This window comes from Penicillium brevicompactum (genome assembly GCF_028827555.1).
Source record: "Penicillium brevicompactum strain IBT 35665 chromosome Unknown utg000003l_segment0_segment0, whole genome shotgun sequence".
Taxonomy (NCBI): domain Eukaryota; kingdom Fungi; phylum Ascomycota; class Eurotiomycetes; order Eurotiales; family Aspergillaceae; genus Penicillium; species Penicillium brevicompactum.
The window spans coordinates 4,142,293-4,163,328 of NW_026623206.1; the positions used below are offsets into that span (position 1 = coordinate 4,142,293).

The 21,036-nt window shown below is 47.8% G+C and overlaps 4 protein-coding genes across 4 annotated transcripts; 1 reads left to right on the top strand and 3 right to left on the bottom strand.

Moving 5' to 3' along the window:
* Positions 1-1,952: 1,952 nt before the first annotated feature.
* Positions 1,953-4,271, top strand: N7506_005384 (uncharacterized protein; the record flags this gene model as incomplete). The annotated part of the gene is made up of 1 exon (XM_056954678.1): positions 1,953-4,271. One exon carries the CDS (start codon positions 1,953-1,955, stop codon positions 4,269-4,271), a length of 2,319 nt encoding a protein of 772 aa, XP_056813567.1.
* Positions 4,272-6,003: 1,732 nt separating this feature from the next.
* N7506_005385 (uncharacterized protein) lies at positions 6,004-7,167 on the bottom strand (the record flags this gene model as incomplete). The annotated part of the gene is made up of 2 exons (XM_056954679.1): positions 6,948-7,167; positions 6,004-6,912 (listed from the first exon to the last, which is right to left on the bottom strand). The coding sequence occupies exons 1-2, from the start codon at positions 7,152-7,154 to the stop codon at positions 6,004-6,006; spliced, it is 1,116 nt and encodes a 371-aa protein (XP_056813568.1). The 5' UTR covers positions 7,155-7,167.
* Positions 7,168-8,869: 1,702 nt separating this feature from the next.
* On the bottom strand, positions 8,870-9,394 carry N7506_005386 (uncharacterized protein; the record flags this gene model as incomplete). Its single annotated transcript, XM_056954680.1, has 1 exon — positions 8,870-9,394. The coding sequence occupies one exon, from the start codon at positions 9,392-9,394 to the stop codon at positions 8,870-8,872; it is 525 nt and encodes a 174-aa protein (XP_056813569.1).
* Positions 9,395-19,765: 10,371 nt separating this feature from the next.
* N7506_005387 (bZIP transcription factor) lies at positions 19,766-20,545 on the bottom strand (the record flags this gene model as incomplete). The annotated part of the gene is made up of 1 exon (XM_056954681.1): positions 19,766-20,545. The coding sequence occupies one exon, from the start codon at positions 20,543-20,545 to the stop codon at positions 19,766-19,768; it is 780 nt and encodes a 259-aa protein (XP_056813570.1).
* Positions 20,546-21,036: the final 491 nt, after the last annotated feature.

Sequence of the window (21,036 nt, forward strand, 5' to 3'; positions counted from 1 at the left end):
TGCCGCGACAAAGTTCCGTGACAGCTGCGGCAAACTCCAAACTTGCTTTCGTCAGGATTATCCGTGGCTCCAGGTTAATTCTAATATTAATTTTAATTCGCTGAATAACCTTCTGACTGATTTTGTGATTCGAGCGAACATCACAAATGCCCATGTCGTCTTGTTATCTCATCGTATTGGCGTTGAAGCCCGATTTGATGAGACAGGCAAATCAGGATTCGAGAGATGAGTGAAATTTCATCTTTTACAGGGCTCCGTACTAGTTCGCCAACGCCATCGGTATTCCTGAATTAGACTATTGAGCAAGGCAATTGAAAAACTCGCGTTCATTCTATCTACAGCATGAACAGTAAAAGACTTTTTTGAAGAGGCTTTTCTTTTATAGATAACCTCGAATATAGTGCGTGGTCATGATTTCTATGCAATTGCGAGGGCTACTAAAAGAAAAGACAAGTTCAGTATTAAATAGAAAAAAAGATAATTTATTTTGTTGTTTAGAATAATTTTATTTGTTGGTCGGTCGGTCTCCTTTGACAGCTGTCTTGATCGCACATAATGGATTTACATTTTGCTTCTACGACCAGCCCAGATATACAATATACTCTCTACTCCTTAGTCCAACCTCACAAAAATAAAAATAAAAACCATTTCAAAAAGCATGATATCTTCGCAGACTGGGAGGTTGAATGATCATGTGATACGGATGTCTCTCCTTAGCGAACTATGAAAAACGTTGAAGTCCCATGACCTTTCACATTATCTCAAACAACAAAACAATAGTTGTCAGTAGTTGTTAAATGGCTGGGCTTCAACGGACGCCATCTGCCCCGCAGATTGTTTTTTTTTTTTTTTTTTTTTTTTTTTGACGGCCATTTTTTATCGAAGCGAACAGATCATTGAAGCATCACTTCTGGTAATTCGGGAAAGACGAGCTTGAAAAGTGTGCGATTTCTTACGCATTGTTTAGATCTTCTCATGATTAATTAAATCTTGTAATATTCAGCTAGAAAAAGCTAGTTAAAACTTGAAAGTTCAATTGCATGGAGCAATTAGTTGAGGGAACTGAGCTATAGTAATGAACAGGCAATTATAGTGATGGCAGGGAGAGTGGGGTGTAGATTCGATGAAATGAACAATCTGCTTAGCCAAGGTTTGAATAAACAAGTTGTTAGTAGTTACTCGTTTTGCACACTAGAATTTACTTTACCAGCCCCCGCATTTTCCTACCAAAAAGAATTCATTTTTGGACTTCCCAGCCGCATTCTTGACCAGGGCAGCAGCTGGCCACGATTTTGTGTTTTTGTTTATCTGAGTTTATCGCTGTGTATTTTACCAATTTGACTCTTTTACCAAACCAGATTAGTCACTCTGCTCGTGCAATGTACCCTTCCCTTGAGCATATGAAATAACAAGTTTTTTTTCCCAGAATAGTAAAAGATAGGAGCAAGAGTAGTCAATATATATCAGGAGTGTTCTGTATAGTTGTGGAACTACACCGGATTTACTGGCCAGCGAAAGGCAACGGAATCAAAAAGGGGAATAATAAAGATGATCAGAAAAGAGTGTTGATTCTTGTTTCCTATCTACTGGGCTCGAGGGGGTAAAACTACCCTCGAGAATACCTGGTATCGAATCCTCTAGAATCTCAGAGGTACTGTTTGGGTTAATACGATGCTGATCACCATTTTCCTGACAATATACTACAGTCCAGTGCCATTTTTCGGGTAGTAGATTGACGGTGATCAATTGGCCCGCTTATGGCAAGGTAGGGACCAGTCTTTCCAGTTTCAATAAGAATGGTGTTAGTGCTGATTGGACGAGGGCGTGAACTAGAAAGCTCGTGACTAAAGTCAACACCAAGTCACGTGGGGTAACATGTGAGCACGTGAGCGACGCGTCGGTAAACACTGCCACCCGCAACTTAGAAATCACCAGAAGACTTGAAATTCAAAATGTCCGCTGAAATTGACAAGCTACGGCACCTTCTTGCAGAAGAGCAAAGACTTCGTGAAGAAGAGCAGCGCCTCCGGAGAGAGGATAGGGAGAATCTCGCAGAGGAACAACGTCTTCGGGCAGAGGAACAACGTCTTCGAAGGGAGGACCAGGAGAAGACATCTAAAACCAGCCTTCCCACATTTCTCGACGGTCTCCATAATCATCTCTTTCTTGGTCTTGAAGTTCAGCAGGATAAGACTCAATCCACGCGTGGAGATCCCGCAAATGCGACCAACAAACTTCGCCCCAGAAAACTTAAAGCCTGGGACTCCTTCGCGAAGGAACAAGAGGAGATTTGGCGATTGCTGATGGAATCTTCGCTTGTCGAAAAAAGACTGTTTACTTCTCTCCACACTTTGAAAGAAACAGGAGAGAGCATTCGGCGGCAGTTTGTTGGCTCGGAACTTGATCTTAACCATTTTCTTCGCCAAACCGTCGAGGACCACGTTTCGAAAATCATCGAAGAACTCTACAGTGATCCAACACTGCGACAAACATTTGGGTTGAGAGGGTCGATACGATTTGAAAATCACTCTAATACTCTGAGCCCCGAATGGGAACTCGAGGAGGGAATGCAGAATATTGATATTCGTGGTCGGCCACGACGGCGTTCCCCGCGTTTGGCTGCCCGGGAACAAAGTACATCGAGCACCGCAGCGACGCGTGGCCCGCGAACTCCACCTCCAGCGCGAAACAACAGGCCTCGTGCCGATCAGTTCTGCGTCTACAACATTCCCAGTCAATCGTCCGAATCGATCCATCGCGTTGCAGCTTATATCAAGGAGTACAAATCCCCGCACAAGGTGACACTAGGCCACATTTATGAAGGGTTGGAGGATATGGACATCGATGAAGTGGTTGAGCAAAAAGAAGACGAACCTTCAAAAGCTCGGTTCCGTCGTGCGATCGCTGGGCTTCTCGTGCAGCCACATGACTACATGGTTCGCGCTGGGACGGAAATGGGAGTGCTGAGTGCTGGCGAAGCTGATATCTACCTGCGAATTGGGGAAGAACCTGGGACGCTTTTGTACCACCTCTCTGTTCCGAAAGGAGATGTTGGGGACTTCACTGGCTGGGATCCCCATTTGGGCGGCCCTAATCGTCTGCATTTGACCGCCGTGGGGCAATCTCTCGCCTTCACTCTCCAGGCGCTCAAGTTGCGGCCTCGGAATCAGGCTTGGAGGCAACACGCAATCAACTCATTACCAAAGTGGGAAGTGGTAGTCGCGGATATTTTGGACAGTATCCCGGATGAGGAGGTGCCGAGTTCCGAATATCGCCCTCCGCGGACGAATGGCTTTCTTCGAATGTCGCCGATACAATTACGTCGCAGGCGAAACAATTCCAGCCTTGGTGCTTGCCAATCAATCGACACACAGCGCGATGCGGACGACGATCATCCTGACCCCGATACGCCGAGCCGAGATCCACGGACCTATCGGGATATCGGACGAAGAAAGGCACCGTCGAATCATTCAGCACCCACAGCAGCTACACATCGGTCCTCGGGAGAGAACTGTCGCTATTACTGCACGTTAAATTGTCTACGTGGAATGGTGAATGGGGGCGAGCTAGATCAGACTTGCCCCAATGTCCTCGATCATGGAAAAACGCGCCATGTCATTAATGCAAGAGCTTTCGTCAAACGGTTGCAGCGTCAATTATCTGAGACCGTTAATGCAGATTGCGAAGTACTGGGTATACACGGTTCCCGGGGTGCTCTTTTGAAAGTCACACTGTCATCGCACGGATATACTGTGCCTGCAAAATGCACCGTACCGGAATTTGTGGAACAATTTCGGCACGAAGCTGCTGTATACGCCAGACTTCGTTCAATCCAGGGCATATACATTCCTCTCTACCTCGGAAGCATCGACTTGGCTCATCCGTACAGCTACGACGGTATCGCATATCTCAAGCACATGATGCTTTTGAGTCCGGGTGGGCAGCCTCTCGATCTGGCACTCAGGGAAATGAGGCAAGACTCCTTAATAGCCAAGATGAAAGAGTCGCTCTCACAGATGCACCGCCTTAATGTTGTCCACAAGGACCCGGCGCCGCGGAATTGGCTCTACAATCCAGAAAGCAACAAGGTTGTCTTTTTTGACTTTGAAAGGGCTGAAATCCTTAATTTGCGGCCGATTCTGGGAGCAATCTCACCAAATCGCAAACGAAAATGTATATCCCGTGATGGGCTTGATAAAGCGCTGTCCGAGACAAGGTTTACGAGAGAAATAAACAGGGCAGTGCAGGAGTTGCGAGGTTGGAAAAAATGAGCGAGAATCTAACGAACGTAAGTCGCAATGTGTCTAGCCATTATGCATTTGTATAGCTGCGCTATCGCATAAATTTCTCAAATCTTACGATTCCATTAAGCCATATATGAGAATCAACCAGGAAGCTATCTAAATATACTAGCGTATTTCAAATCGATCTGCCTTCAGAGAGGACCAAGACTGTGTATTTTCTGGAGTACCGAACGATTCGTTGAACTGTACAGCCTAATCGATGTGATCACCATGCATGTGGCCTTGGACTTATTTGCAATGATCGTCTTTCAATCTATCGTAATAAATGGGGTAGTCAGGGAGAGGGGATAATAGAATGGAAAGAACAGCTAGTAATATTTTCTATTGATTATCATAATCAGATTTCACTTCGGTCTAATCGCAATGTTGTATATGTGGATTGCATATCAATACAATCTGACGCTGAAGATATTATACGAATGGATTTTCAAAAGGACACGTGTGCAAGCGGATGCGCAAACCGTTGGGAAATGATAAACGGAGAGGTACTAATGACTGTGGAGATCGTGAATTCCCATGGCCTTCCCTATTATCTCAAATATCATAAAAGTAGTTGTCAGTGTTGTTTAATGGCTGGGCTCCACCAGACGCCATTTGCCCCGCAAAACTATTTTATTGACGGCCCTTTCTTATCGAAGCGAATAGATAGATCATTGAAGGCATCACTTCTGGTAGTTCGGGTAAGACGAGTTTAAAAAATGTGCGATTTTTTACGTATTGATTAGATCTCTTCATGAATATATCTTGCAATGTTCAGGTAGAATAAGCTGGTCATAACTTGTAGGGTTAATTGTATGAAGCAACTAGTTTAGAGAACTGAACTATAGTAATGAACAGGCAATTAGTGATGGCAAGGAGAGTGAGGTATAGATTCGATGAAATGAACAATCTGCTTAGCCGAGGTTTGAAGTAAACAGTTGTTTGTGGTTACCCGTTTTGCACACCACCACAATTTTCTAAGATCTCTCTCATTATGATCAAATAAGCCAGATTGCTAGGCCAGACCGGTTGACCAACTTTAAAAAATAAATGTTTCCATAGAATTAATTGAACAGGTTACCTAACCCGTCGAATCATCCCTCCCCTCTCTCACCCGGGCAATCCGGTTGATAAAGTTATTTAATTACCGGCCCCCAGCAGTTTCTGTCCGCAAATCTTGTTTTCCCGCCCTCCAGTCATAATGAAATGTTATATCAAGGACGTTGCTAAGATATGCGCAAACTTGGGGTACCCGTGTATGCAGGAAGCTTCGAGGATAGTCGGCTCCCGATCCGAAGTTCAATGTCATTCCCGACAGAATTGCTAATGTAGTATTGGATCACATGGTTTGCTTCGTGAGAAGAAGACCTAGGCCCTCAATCTTTAATCTCTTACAACCAGACCTCACTTTTTAATACTTCAATTATAGGTTATGGCGAATTGAAGCCTTCACAGTATCGTAATTACAAACGTGTGAACTGAATAAGCGGTCGCATAAAGGACCATGTCCTCATCCAAAGATCTTCATGTTGAATAATTGGCCTCGTCATTACATCATAGCTGCTCAGAAATGGGTGCTTGTTAAATCCACGCGATTCTCCGGTTTTGGCAAGGACATCAAGAACTCGAAGCGTACATACTATGGTACAAAAATTTGCTGCTCTTTCAATGTGTTGTATATGTAGCCAGTGTTGTGTGAAATTGTGTATAGCTGATCCCCTTAAATGCACTCCACCTTGTCTTGGGCTCCGAGTATCTTTGCCTCGCCAATTTGCTTTCTCCACATACGGGCATAAGGGCCTTCCATACTCAATAGTTCCTCATGGGTGCCGCTCTCGGCCACCTGGCCATCACTCAGCACTAGAATGAGGTCTGCCGATGTGATGGTGCTTAGCCGATGGGCAATGATGAGCGTGGTTCGGCCATTGGAGAGAGTAGCTAGGGACTTCTGGATATGCTCTTCTGTTTTAGTGTCGAGTGCAGACGTAGCTTCATCCAGCAGTATGATTGTAGGGGTTTTCAGGATAGTTCGAGCGATTGCCATACGTTGTTTCTCACCGCCGCTGAGGCGCAGCCCACGCTCTCCAACTTTGGTGTTGTAACCATCTGGGAAACCTTCGATCTTGTCATAAATATCGGCCTTGGAACAAGCCTGGTGCACATCTTCATCACTTGCGTCGGCGTTGGCGTACTTTAGATTGTACATCAAAGTATCGTTGAAAAGCGTCGCATCCTGCGGAACCACACCGATTTTCTTACGAATAGAATCAATCGCGATATCCTGGACGTCACGTCCGTCGACGAGGATTTTGCCATTTTCAGGATTGTAGGATCGGATGAGGAGACGGAGAACAGTAGATTTGCCCCCACCAGACTCTCCCACCAAAGCTGTAGTCGTTCCTGGTTGACAAGTGAACGTGAGTCCAGTCAACACAGGATTTCGCGCATCATATGAGAAACTGACATTCCGGAACTCAATCTTTCCCTGGCAAGTGGCCAAGGGGAAAACGCAATGGCTGTCAGTGACTGTTGGCTGCTCTTTGAAAAGCTCCAACATACGCTCGGCATTGATCAAAGAAGACTGTATGGAGACATAGAAGGCCCCAAAAAAGCTCAGGGGACCTTGTAACTGGGACATGTACATCAACAAGGTAACAAACCCACGGGTTGCTGGAGAGAAGAGATTTGATACACAGCGATGAAGCACATGACCAGTAAACAGGTCAATAAGACAGTGTTTTGACTGGCGTTTAATAGGATCCCACAGAGGAATGTGTAGTACTCCGCATTCTGGTAGTTGCAGATAGCGCGACGGTATCGGTCAAGCTCATGTTGTTCCGCATTGAAGTATTTCACCGTTTCGTAGGACATCAACGAATCATTTCTGTGTGTGCATGCATGTCAGCCTTCTTGTAATCGAAACGTTAGTATTTACCTCAACCTACTTAATCGCATCCTCATACAGACGCGCTCGAAATCAGTTTCACCTCTTTACTCTCTTCAATTCTTTGTTGAACTCTAATTTGCATGACGCCATCACCTTAACAGTTAGCTTACCCCTGACCCACACTTTCGGCAGTATGTTAGTACGGTAATAAAAAATGGCATAAAAATTAGCTATCGTATCGTGGTTGTATGAGCTATGCGTGTCTAGTACCACGCGCTTGCAAATAAGCCAAATAGACTAGCTGGCAGGAGATTCAGTCGGTTGTCTGGCCACTACCACGTTCACTCTACTACTCTACTAACACAGTGGACGAGCGAAGACATACGTAGTGTAATGGGGAAACCGCGCCACTTCTCACCTGCGCCACAGCAGCAAGGGTATTTCTAGTGCTCATTTCCATAGCATAGCAATTAATGCATCCCACAACTCTCACAATACGGTCATTCTTCATTACTTTGCCTATTCATGAGCCTGCTTTCCTACCGATGACCCCCGTCGGGCACTGAACACCCCCATCGTCTTGTCTGCGATGTCAGACCGCCAGTGCGCTCTTCCCACTTCAGTAGATACAAGAATTTGGCGCATGAGATTCATTCCAGGCTTGTTTCTCGGTATTGAACTGTCTGCCTGTACGATACAGTACTGGTGGGATGAAATATTTCTTTATAATCGACTTATCTGCCCTACAAAATGCTGGATTCCTTGGGTCCCACCCTCTGTTGAACCCTGGATGACCAGAATGTGCTGAAGTTTGGTTTACTAGAAAATTGAGCACGATGATTGACCACTTCGATCTCAACGGTGATGAATCCCAAGCCCAGGACCCCACTCGGACCAGGATTCGCAATACCCACCTACTACAGGATTTTACGGATATACACCACCCTCATTTACACATTACTGTACTGTTAGAGCTGTATATAACAACCTACCTCATTTCAAAGAGTTTAGTGTGAGCTTTCAGTAGAAGAATTCATATGCTATAGGATTCTGCAAAGCTTGACGATGGATTTGAAACGAGTGACTAGATTAAAAATGATGACTGCAAATATCCAAGAACACTCGATGACCCGAAGATGTTGAATGGTTGGGCAACCTTGAGAGACCTGAAAATATGAAAAAAATAAAACATTTCGAGCCAAGCCAATAAATCAGCGGACGATATGTTGAATATGTCCCAATAAAAACAAACAAATCAACATAAAAACCAAAAGCAACTGCAGATACCAGTTATTGATATTTGGCTAGCATGGAGATTTGGCCAGGTCTTTTGCGATAGGAAGCCTGGGTACCAAGGGGCTTCCTGTCGTAGAAGGTCTGGAGATATCTCTGTGCTAGACATACGCCAATGACTGGCGCCCATAGGAGTATTCGGATACTGTTACAACTATACTAACCACCAGATGCCATCATAAAGAGGCTTTCCAGGCCTTCTCGAGAGGGACGCATAGTACCAAAGGTGTCCACCTCGTCAAGGCCTGAAAAGCCTCTTTATCAGGGCATCTGCCAGCAAATATCGCCGCAAGGGTATACAAACACCCCCGGGGAAATGCGACCTAAAGAATCAATCAGCATTTAGAAGATGAATATAACCTGGGAACGGGGCGTAGCGTTTCCTGTACCTATCCGAGGATATTTATTAGAGCGTCGGCATGACGCACAGATGAATAATCAGGCGACGTACGACCATAATGTCCTTATTACGGTCGAGATAGACAGCGCCGATGATGGCCTCGATGGTAGTTGCCATCAGCCGCTCAGGGACGACGCCCTGGGCTGAAGGATTCAGCTGGATGTAGGCGTCGATACCCAGGGAAAAGCCTATCTTCGCTAGGTTTTCGTTTGTGGCCCGAGTATTCTGTGCATTCGTCATGTCACCTTTCATCTCATTAACATTCTCATCAACATTTGGACAAGGAATGACAAAATATATAAGTATATATTGAGGGGTCTCACGAATGGAAGCTTCGTCTTCATAACCAAACTCATAAAGAACGAGCCTTAGGGCAGCGTCCCCGATAAGAGCAAGCCGCTTATTGCCCTGGCCGGCCATGGTGGCCCCGGCAGCTTCCAGGGCCTTCACAAGAAGATATTTGTCATGGAACTCATAGTTGATAATGACTTCCACCGCGTGGATGCGTTCGGCTGTCGTGAATGAGGGCATGAATGTGATACGGGGCAGATCAGGACCCGAAAAGAGGAGGAAAGAAGATGAAGAGGGCTATAAAAGAGATGTGACTGGAAGGAAGTGAATGTTTGTTGGGAAAACAGAAAGTCGGTGCTGCAGCCAGTTGACTATGAGAAGAGGTAGTCGCGTGCATACAGCTGAGTTGTCAAAGTACCCCGCTGTCAGGTGATATCTCAAGCGACACTAGGAAGGAAAGACTCGTCATTTTGGTTCTGGCTCTCCATCTGTCGTCAAAGCCATATATGTAATTTTTCCTATTGGGGTGTTTGCGCCACTTCGACCGAGATTTTTAAATCCACATTGCACAGGAGAGAATACAGTCCGTATTGGTTAGTGACTCGTGAGGTGCATCGAGACATAGGGTATCAATCAATCGTATCCTCATTTCCAATAGATTACAGAGAACATTGTCATGTGATGTAAATTTACGATACGTTTCGAGAATTTGAATTATCCTTAAGCCTAACATAGACTAGCGTGTTTCAGGAATCAAGTTTGAAAAATCAAAGAGAGTAAAACGGTGAAAGTGATTTCGAGCGCGTCTGTACCTTGGGAGTGATGGATGCTAGATCGTGCGCTTAGTCTCTCCTAGGTAATTGACTATGTACCTGTTGCCCTAGCGTTTTAATGTGTTGATCTGCTAAATTGAATTACGCAGGTAGTCCCGATTTGGGAGTATGTATACAGTCTCACGACTTCTTTCTATTAGAGGTGATTCTGGGCATAATCATAGAGGCTAATCAAGATGAGACGTGTATAGGAAAGGCATCGGAATCTGTTGAAGAGATATGAAAATGGATCATAGGCTAGGGATGGGACCCTGTTCTGTAAGCGCTAGAAATATGACATGACCTGAAGAACAGCAAATTGCCAGAGTTGCTGCAGATATAGCAAAATGAGACGACTGGGTTGGTCTATATTCGGCAGGCAACCAAAGGAGATTGACTCCATTATAGGTTATCCAGGAATGGTCATGATTCAAACTATACCCGTATTGTTCTGGCAGGGTCGAACAGTGAGGAGTGGACGTGACGGTACCGGTCAATCCTATATCAAATGTACCGATTGACGTGTGTAGATGATTGAGATTGACTTTATCAAATTGAAGAAAGTCGGGAGAGCTGATATGGAGGGTTGACGCGCAGTGGCCGGTGGCCGGATCCCAGATCCTGACGGTCTTATCATCTGACGCTGATGCGAGTCGGCTTCCATCTTGCGACCAGGCAATTGAGCTGACCAAATGGCTATGCCCCTCAAGGGTTGACGCGCACTGGCCGGTGGCCGGATCCCAGATCCTGACGGTCTTATCATCTGACGCTGATGCGAGTCGGCTTCCATCTTGCGACCAGGCAATTGAGCTGACCAAATCACTATGCCCCTCGAGGGTTGACGCGCAGTGGCCGGTGGCCGGATCCCAGATCCTAACCGACTTATCATTGGACGCTGATGCGAGTCGGCTTCCATCTTGCGACCAGGCAATCGAGTTGACCAAACCGCTATGCCCCTCAAGGGTTGACGCGCAGTGGCCGGTGGCCGGATCCCAGATCCTGACGGTCTTATCCCAGGACGCTGATGCGAGTCGGCTTCCATCTTGCGACCAGGCAATCGAGTTGACCAAACTGCTATGCCCCTCGAGGGTTGACGCGCAGTGGCCGGTGGCCGGATCCCAGATCCTAACCGACTTATCATTGGACGCTGATGCGAGTCGGCTTCCATCTTGCGACCAGGCAATCGAGTTGACCGATCCGCTATGCTCCTCGAGGGTATGAAAACATGGACTCCAATCTTTGTCCACCAACGGCTCATTCAAAACCCAATCCGGTCTCTCCTTTTGATAACATCTTCTCGTGAGGCTCGACATGGGGCTGAATACCAGAGGTGAACTGTATACTTGCAGGGGGCAACTTTCAATTGCTAGCCTATGGTATCGAATGAATCGGGAGGCGTCTTGAACTCGTTCTAAAAGTGCAGGCGGTTCCCCATTTTCCTATTATAGTAATTCTGATGTCAGAAGCGGAGATTGGTTTCGGTATATGAGCAATAACTCACCTGCAGTAAGCCATCGAGCTTTAGCATCGCTGCTATGCCTTGTGATATGCTTCCTAGAATGCTGAGGGCTTCAAGCCAGTGAAGAAATCTCGTTTGCAGAAAATCACCAACACACCCTCTTTCGTCAATGTCAAGATCCTTTTTTTTATGACATCCGCTATGATGAAGATGGTCAACCCAATGGACACACGCATATTGTGCAGCTGCTAATGGATTCGGACTGGGTGGTATAACCTTCTCAATCGGGAATCCAGGAAATTTGACTTGAAAGATGTCTCGCCGAAGTGTCTTCGACATGGCTTTAAGAGAACGAGAGAAAAGTGTATGGTGTTCAGCTTCTATACCTCCAGGTAATACCCCAGTTTGCGTCTCTCTTAGTAGAAATTCTTTTGCGGACTGATGGACGAAAATGATAGTGTCTTCGCGCACAGTCAAAAACGAACCACAAATCGCGATAATCTCTGATAGAGCTTCAGAGTCACTAGAGAGATCATCAGGTAGCTCCACAAGAGAGGCCAGCTCGTCAAACGCGATAGGCCTATACACGATGGACATGACAGCCAGTATTCGCTTGCAGGACTCAGCATCCTCGGAGTTGCAAACCTGATCGATCATCCGACCGTACAAGGCATTCAGTCCAGGAGGAAACGCCTCCAGCTTCCTGACAGCGTGCCTCCGCGATGTTCTATCAAGATCTTGACAGACCAAGGCCACCCAAAGGAAAGTTCCTTGCGAGTTGGATGACAAGTGACGGCGAATCGTATGACGAGTTTCATCGCTATACTTCTTCACTTTCGCCAGGTAGTGAACCTTGTGTTGAATGAATTTGCTCACAGCTTCAGATACAGACGCCTCATTGAGCTCTAAAGAGATCGGAGCGGTATTCGTAGAGTCAAGACGCTCTTCGATATCGGGCCAGTTGCGGCTCGAGACAATCCACTTTCTTTGTGGATAGGCAGACGATACCTGAGCAATCAAGTCGAGAAGGGGAGATAGGCCTGTTGTACATTCGTCCAGCGCGTCGATAATCAGATAGGTGCTCAGTAAGGTCGCGTCCTTCAATATATCCGTGAAGATCCTCGAGAGAGCATTCCATGCGTTTATATCCTCAAACAATGCTTTTCCCGCGTGGTCATACTGACTCTTTACGTGGGAGAGAAGAGATGGGTGCTTCTTCACAAGCGAATATATTAAGCCACGAAGTACAGCCGTGGCGTTATTGATTCGCACGTCGGTAGCTTGGCAGAAAAAGAACGAGATATTCGCAGTGTCCCCAAACAACCGTGTTAACTCGTCGATTATACCGCAGAGGAGCATTGTCTTGCCTTTGCCCGGATCGCCTCTGATCCAGAGGAGACAGTTGCTCTGGTTGTTTTGCCATTGTTGAAACTCTTCATTGTCTAAAATCCAGCGGTATGAGTCTTTGAGTAGCCCACCGTTGGTGTTCTGAATACGATCTTTGTCATGGTGAGGATTGGTCGTCCGCAGATCCCGCAGGCACGCTTGACTCAATGATGTTTCTGATTGTACTTGGGCAATCACACCGATTAGTCACGTTCCTTTAGAATTATGCGCCACTCACGGAACTGATTAGTGATATGACCATTGTTCTGCCCAACTTGAATCCCAGTGTTTGAACCGTCATATGATACCGTGCACGCCATTATTGCAGCCATGTGATTTCTAGAAGGGTTAGTCGCCAACATGCGGCTGAGTCTTCGAGATACCCCGCTGTCAGGTGACCCACTCGTTACTGGTATACGTGGGGTATCAATCGTCTCCTTCTTTCCAATATATTACAGAGCAACTAACCATGTGACCGGGAGTTAAAATACGGTTCAATATTTCCAAGTAGCCTAATCCAAACACAGACTAGCGTGTTTCAGGATCAAGTTTGGAAAAGAATCAAAGAGAGTAAAGTGGTGAAACTGATTTCGAGCGCGTCTGTACCTCGAACAGCGCGTCTGTACAGTACGGAAGGACATCGACTGTTATCGGGATAGCAAGTCGACTCACAGAGAGGATCCTGTACCGGAAAAATTGTTGTGTACCGAACGGAAGGGATGGCGGACCCACACGCGGGAGGGCCCGAGCCCCCTCGCACAACCACACCTGGAACGACAACGACCAACGCGTTGGATAACTCTAATTCGACTACTGCGCCTCGGACCAGAAGACAGGCCCGGCCCAGCGATGACCACACCACCGCAACGCGTTCCGAGACCACGAGATCCGGAGACAACAATGGACGCGTCACGACCCGGGACATCTGCCGCCTGATCGAAGGCTTAAAAGAGACGATCGCCTACCAAACCGAGCTCATCCAGTCCACCAAGAACGAACTGCTAGAAGTGAAGCACGACCAGAACGTCCTGCAGACGCAGAATGAGAAACTCCACGAGGAAGTTCGAGCCTTGCGGACACATATTGATGCCCTCCCACCACCACCGACCGCAAAATCATGGGCCACAGTAGCAGCGAGCCACCCACCTTCTCAATCAAACCACCAGCGCCCAGACAAGGACCAAGACTGCGTCCGAATCAGCACCCAGCGCTCTTTCGTGGATCCTAGAGACAATGAAAGCAACGAACCAAATACCTTTGGGCGATATCTCCCAACGGATACCGCAAACATCCAAATCCGCACGGCGCTGTCGAACGCACCGTCTACACACGACGCCCAAGTAGCCGGGGTTGGCACCACCAAAACTGGATATGTCATCCGGTTCAAAGACACAGAGTCGGCGGAAGCGGCCCGCAACAGCACAGAATGGCTGAACGAGCTAGGAAACAACACGAAACTGGTCAAGGCGCGGTTCGGCGTCGTGATACACCGGACCCCGACTGAGGATTTTGACCTCGAGAACGCGAACGCACAGGCGATTGAGAAAATCATGAAAGAGAACGACCTAACCGAGCCAGGACTCCGGATCGAGGAGGTGGCTTGGCTTAAGAAGAAAGACAAGGCACTAGGGAAGTTTGCCTCCCTAGGCATCTGGTTCGACACCGCGGAAGGAGTTGATTACATTCTAGGCAAGGGCTTCCTGGTCGGCCGGAGATTCATCGACAGTGTGGAACGCTGCGAACTAAAAAGAAAGAGATGCTTCCGGTGTCAACGATTTGGACACCTTGCATGGTCATGTAAAGAAACGCCGCGATGTGGACACTGCGCTGGCCAACACGAGCGAGAACGGTGCCCCCCGGGTGTGAGAGCCCGATGCCTCGACTGTGGTGGTGAACACCCAACCAGCGATTGCCAGTGCCGAACGCCGGCAACCTCTGACTCCCAATGTTAGAGAAAAAACCCACGTATACTACAGTTAAACATCATGAAATCGGGACCTAGGATGGAAGCGCTCATCAACGACCACCAGAGCCAGGACCTCGATGTACTCTGATCCAAGAACCATCTATCACCGCCTATCAAACACACGTCAACCACAGCGCCTGGCGGCTATACCGGCCGACTACCGAGCCTGATGCAGGCCGGTTTCGCAGTCTGATCTACGTCAGCCGAAAAGTCTCAACCTCGTCTCATCGACAGATCGCCTGCGACCACCCGGATGTCACGTCAATCAAGATTCGGACAACCGACTCTCAATTTCTTATCTTCTCGGTCTACCTCTCATGCATTCCACTATTCACACCGAACGAGACGTCGACAGAACTAGCACTCACGGCAATCCAGAAAACACTGTTAGCAAACACCCAAGATGATCAAAAGACAACAAGCGTCATCTTGTCAGGTGATCTCAACCGCCACCACCCGATGTGGGGCGGCAACAATATCCAACCGCGATTCATTGAAGACGCAAGCGAATTGATCAACTTCTTTCAAGCCCATGGCCTACATAGCTGTCTTCCACGGGGAACAGCGACATTTTGGCCCTTTAACGACCCAGGGAAGAGCACCATTATCGACCAGACGGTAACGAACCGCCCGGACCTACTCGTCAAATGCCATCTCTACCACGAAAACTATGGGTCAGACCACCGCGCAACGTACTCCGAATGGGACCTACGATCTCAGCGCCAGCCCGCCGCTAAGGCCAGGAAAGCCTACGATCGTGCGGACTGGTGTAAGATCGCCGAAGACGTACGTCGACAATTGGGCCCATGGAAGGAGGTGAAAACGAGACCAGCGCTAGATGAGACAGTCGACAAGCTCACAGAGGCAACGGCCATGGCGGTGGATAAGCACACTCCCGACCTACGACCAACGCCATACTCCAAACGCTGGTTCACCCCAACCCTCAAAATACAGCAGACCGAGGTCAATCAACTACGCCGGACGTGGCAAGAAAGCTGTGCGGAACTCGGGCGGCATGACGCCCGCTCCATGACCCTCTTTCAAGAGATGCAGCGCAAACGACGATTATGGACCCGGACCATCGAGAAGGTGAAGGCGTCACATTGGAAGCAGTTCCTTGACGAAGCCGGGGAAGGGAAGCTCTGGAATGCAGCCACCTACATGAAACCACGAGAAGCCTGGGGATGTGTGCCGGCATTGCACGTCGGCACCAACGAGCTCATAGAAAATGAGGACAAAGCGCAGGCGTTCCTAGGCACTTTCTTCCCGCAGATGGACGAACCTCACGAGGACTTGCCCGCCCAGACACCTCTAGCACTCCCGTGACAACCAATCACCGAGCTTGAGATTCAACGATCTCTTCATGCCGCAAAAGGATCTACCGCACCTGGTGAAGACGGCTTGCCGACGCTAGTGTGGAAACAGCTATGGATGCACCTCAAGGTCTACGTCACGGGGATCTTCACCGCGTCATTCAATCTAGGATACCACCCGGTGCGATGGCGGAGCGCGAAGATTGTAGTGCTACGGAAACCCAAGAAACCGGATTACTCGGTCCCTGGGGCCTATCGCCCGATCTCACTCCTCAACACACTAGGTAAACTCCTTGAAGCGGTGATGGCGCGCCGACTGTCGTATCTCGCTGAAAAGCACGGCCTGCTACCGGACACCCAGTTTGGAGGACGACCAGGAAGAACTACTGAACAGGCCCTTTTGGTCCTCTCCAATGCGATTGACCGAGCGTGGTACAAACACAAAGTGATAACGCTGGTGACATTTGACCTGAAAGGTGCCTTTAACGGAGTCAACAAAGTAAGCCTAGACGCTTGCCTCCGGGCAAGGAGAATACCCACCGTGGCGAGGAAATGGATCGCGAGCTTCATGAGCGACCGCCACGCCAGCATAGGATTCGATGACTACCGCACCGAGACCACACCACTGCCGAACGCGGGACTCGCACAGGGTTCGCCCCTGTCCCCGATCCTCTTCGCATTCTTCAACTCTGACCTGGTCGACCAATCTGTCAACTCTCACGGTGGTGCATCCGCCTTCATCGACGACTACTTCCGCTGGCGCGTGGGACGCTCGGCCGAAGAAAACCTAGCCAAAATACAATCGGAAGACATCCCCCGCATTGAGGCATGGGCCCGTCGAACAGGGTCTTGCTTCGCAGCCGAGAAAACTGAATTGATTCACATCACCCGGAAAAGACGCGAACAGCTTCAGGGTCAAGTGGTTATGAACGGTAAGACAGCCGAACCATCATCCACGGCCAAGCTGCTGGGGGTGGTTTTCGACCAGGAGCTCCGCTGGAAGGAACACGTCCAGCAAGCGATCAAACGCGCGACCAAGGTCAGTATTGCTTTGGGCGGGCTGCGGCATCTGCGCCCAGAACAGATGCGACAGCTCTACCAAGCCTGCGTAACGCCGGTCATAGACTACGCGTCGACAGTCTGGCACGACTCTTTACGAGACAAGACCCACCTACGACACTTAAACACAGTCCAAAGAACCGCATTGATTCGCATCTTATCAGCTTTCAGGACAGTGGCCACCACGACTCTGGAAGTAGAGGCACATGTTCTGTCAACGCACCTCCGCCTCCGCCAACGAGCACAGAACACCATCACGAGCCTCCACACTCTACCGCGCGATCATCCTATCTGCGAGGCAGGACTCGGAATATTAGTTCAGCCTGATATGAATTAGCCTCTCTCAGCAACACTCGGAGTACTACTAGTCCAAATTAGGTGTCTAGAGGAAAAACCGTTTGTTATTGAGCCAATAATGAACTCATCTGTGAATATTAGACTTCCGCAAAACCCAATCTGGGTCGAAGGTCTCGACCCAAAACCCAACTTTCGACCCAGTTTCGACCCAACTTTATGCATAAATATGCAAAAATAGGACTAACTAGGAAGGTCTTGGCACATTTATGTATTTTTATGCACAAAGTTGGGTCGAAACTGGGTCGGGCAATGCCAAGACTGGGTCGAAAGTTGGGTTTTGCGGAAGTCTATGATGAAGCAATATAGAAAATGCTTCGAGCTTTAAAAATTCTAGTAGCGGTGAGTTTAGTTATATATTAATAGTTACGTTCAAGCTCAATTTATTATAGGAGAAGAACGTTGAAATATCTAGGTGGGAGTAGTAAAAATAAGGCAAACAACGCGATTCTTTTAACGCAGGGGTGTTCCACCAAGTTTCAATTGATGGAGGGGAAGGTCATTTTTAGTCGGAGAAATCGTCCCATCAGCTTTCTTTCCTTTTTATGCTGAAAGCCTGGCCGCCAACGCCCGCCTCAAGTTAAGGACTCAATCAAGGTCTACCGCAATCCAATAAAGGCTTTCGCCTATAAATATCTCGCGCGATGTCGGGTCCTCTAAGTAGGAAAAGCAGGGAGAGAACACTCCACTTTTTCATCAAGGCCTACTCAAAACTGAACCTGTTGAGAATTGTCCTTTACTCTATTCTCTTGGGAATTCAATTCTCGAAGTGTATCGCAAAACTCCATAATTCTGACCTCGTTGTTGTCCCACGTGGATAAGCCAATGGGAATCGCCTCACGTGTCGATTACCCCTGATCGGCAGAGGTTTACTATCATAGTAAACCGGGTCCCAAGCATGTATTTAAAGAGCTTTTCCTCCAGGTTTTACCTGGATTAGACAAATTTACTTATTTGATTCTCACCCATACCTTTCCGTTCAGTAGATCAGGATAGCACCTTCATGCTGCATTATTCTAGCCTGCTAGTCTGATTCAACAGAATCAAGCAAGCCCTACTTGTAAATACCTCATAACATGTCGGCTCTCGCAGAATTCTGTAGCAAATCACTGTCGCAGATTTTGTCAGTGAAGACAGCTCAAATTGTCTCGCTCATAAACATAGAAGAGCCTATTCATAATGAGAGATTCAGGTGCCCCGACAGGGAAGGTACGTCTTTGGCCTCTATGAGGTCCGTTAGCGACTGACTGCGCGAAGTGTTCCGCGGAACAGAAGGAGATTGAGAGATTTCAACCTATTCTTTCTATATTAGAAGAACTTTCGCTGATTACGAGCCCTTTCCAATACCTGACCACAGCTAGATCACACGATATATCCTTCGCAAGCAGGAGGTTTTTATTAAAGACGGAAAACGGGGTCTCGCGAGTGATGTAATCGAGATAATGACCTCGCAACGGTGGCTGTAATTGCTAAGGAATTTGAAGACCAAATTTTTCTATCTAATAACGAGACCGGTCCAGGTAATCCGAAACCATCGAGTGGACGTATATTCCAGAAATCAAAAGGACTGTGAACGTCAAGAGAACAAAGCGTGTTGGTGCATTTGATGCCTGAGGCATGAATGGACTCGAGCCAAGGGGGTGAGTAAGCTGGTAAACATCTGGACGCATTTCGCCCTAAGGGCCACTCCCCCGCGCCAGGCAGCGAACCTCCTACTAGACCACTGCGTCAGTTGACGTTACGTCTACACCTTAAATCACTCGTGATACCTGGGGGAAGGGGTACAGCGTTAGATTCACAAATCGAACAAGGAAATCAAAGCCCTAAGGATAACACATGAAGACCTTCGGTGAGACAATGCCATTTGGAGTGAAGAGCTTGGGCGTGTTTTGATTATTGACTTTCACCCCTCTACTCTGAATGTCGACCGACTCTGCAGCGACCTGGGGCAGCAAAACGACGACTATGTCGAGCTGAGACAGGAGACGCAAAACTTCTTCGTGTGCCGTGTGAAGGAAATCCACTTTCTACCTGTTAAACTAGCGATCTTATTCTTGATACCCACATTTCTGTCGTCATCCACTTATTTCGAGGTGAAATACGCTTCTATATATGCAATTTCTCATGTGACAGTCCTGCTCCCCTGATATACAGATGCAAATCCAGAAAAGAAACAATCCCCCCTTCGCTCGCTCATGATAGCTGAGATCTCAGTTAGCGCAAGACAAATAGGCATATCTTGTCACTGGCTTGATCTGAACCTTAAGTAGCGCAACCATCCCGTGCTGGCATCCTCTGCATCACCAGCACCAAATGTCTCTTGAGAGGGTCGTCTCGGCATTGCGAATGCTTCAGTATCTCGTTTTGGAGATACAACAATTCAGAGCGTAGTCGGCTGATATCAGCTAGAAGCTGACTATTGTGGGCAGACTGCTCTTTGTACTCAGACTCGAGAGCTGCGTTGCGGGATTTAACTTTCTTCCGGCATCTTTTTGCGGCTTGCCGATTGTTTTCTAGGTGCGTTTTGCGTTTAGAAATATAGCGGGCTCTTGAATCTAATGTCCTGGTGCCAGTAGTCCTGTTTGATTCTGGAAGTGGCTGCGTTCCTTGCCAAGGCTCTATATTTCGGGAAAGTTGCTTTCGTTGACCAATTCTGGGCGTAACGGGCTCTGCATCTTGAATATTATGGGCTTTGCTGGCCGCCAAGTTGGTCATCTGAGGCGTGAGAGACGTGCCATCGTTGGAAAGGAACGATTGTCCGAAACCGTCCGGTGGTGCGGCAGGGAGACAAAGATGTGTATCAGGAGCAGAGCCTAGAGGGGTCACCTCGCCGAACTGGAGAGTAACTGGGCCCTCTTGGATTTGCAGTTCGACGTACGGTGGGGACATGATAAATCCCATCTTATCTATCAGGTTGGGAGGTGAGGAGGCTGGTTGGAGGCCCAGGAATATGTCATGGTGCGGGTGGTCTGTAGAACTCAGGACCTCCGAATTCGGCCCGTCGACCAAGCACCAATCGACATATGAATTCAGGCTAGTCATCGTAGGATTTATCCATCAGCTCAGTTTTGGAAAAGAAGGCATTCAAAGACGATTTGATTTGAAACTAGGGCAAGGGGATTTTGAGAGCCGCGCACGTTGATTGGCTTGACGCACTTGCAGTTTCGAGGACAACTAAGGCATATTTAGGGTTAGGTGAGCAGGTTGGAACCAAATTATCGAGGGCCTGTATATATAGCAAGCGGATATTTTGTGGTAATCGGGCATTCAAATGCAGTCGCATGGGGAACCAAATCCATGACGCGAAGAAAGTGAGGATCCGGAAACTTTTATCTGGGACGGTGGAACCAACCACCTACCGGGTATTGGTGGGCCCCGCACAATCCAATTGCCCACATATTTCCAACTCTCTTACGTCACCGTTACGGAATGATTAAATAAGGCCGCTTTTTTATTATCAACTTAGATTGAAGCAGTAAAGGGCACTCATAATTATGTCGCGACAGCTGTTTTCATAAACGGTTCAATACTCT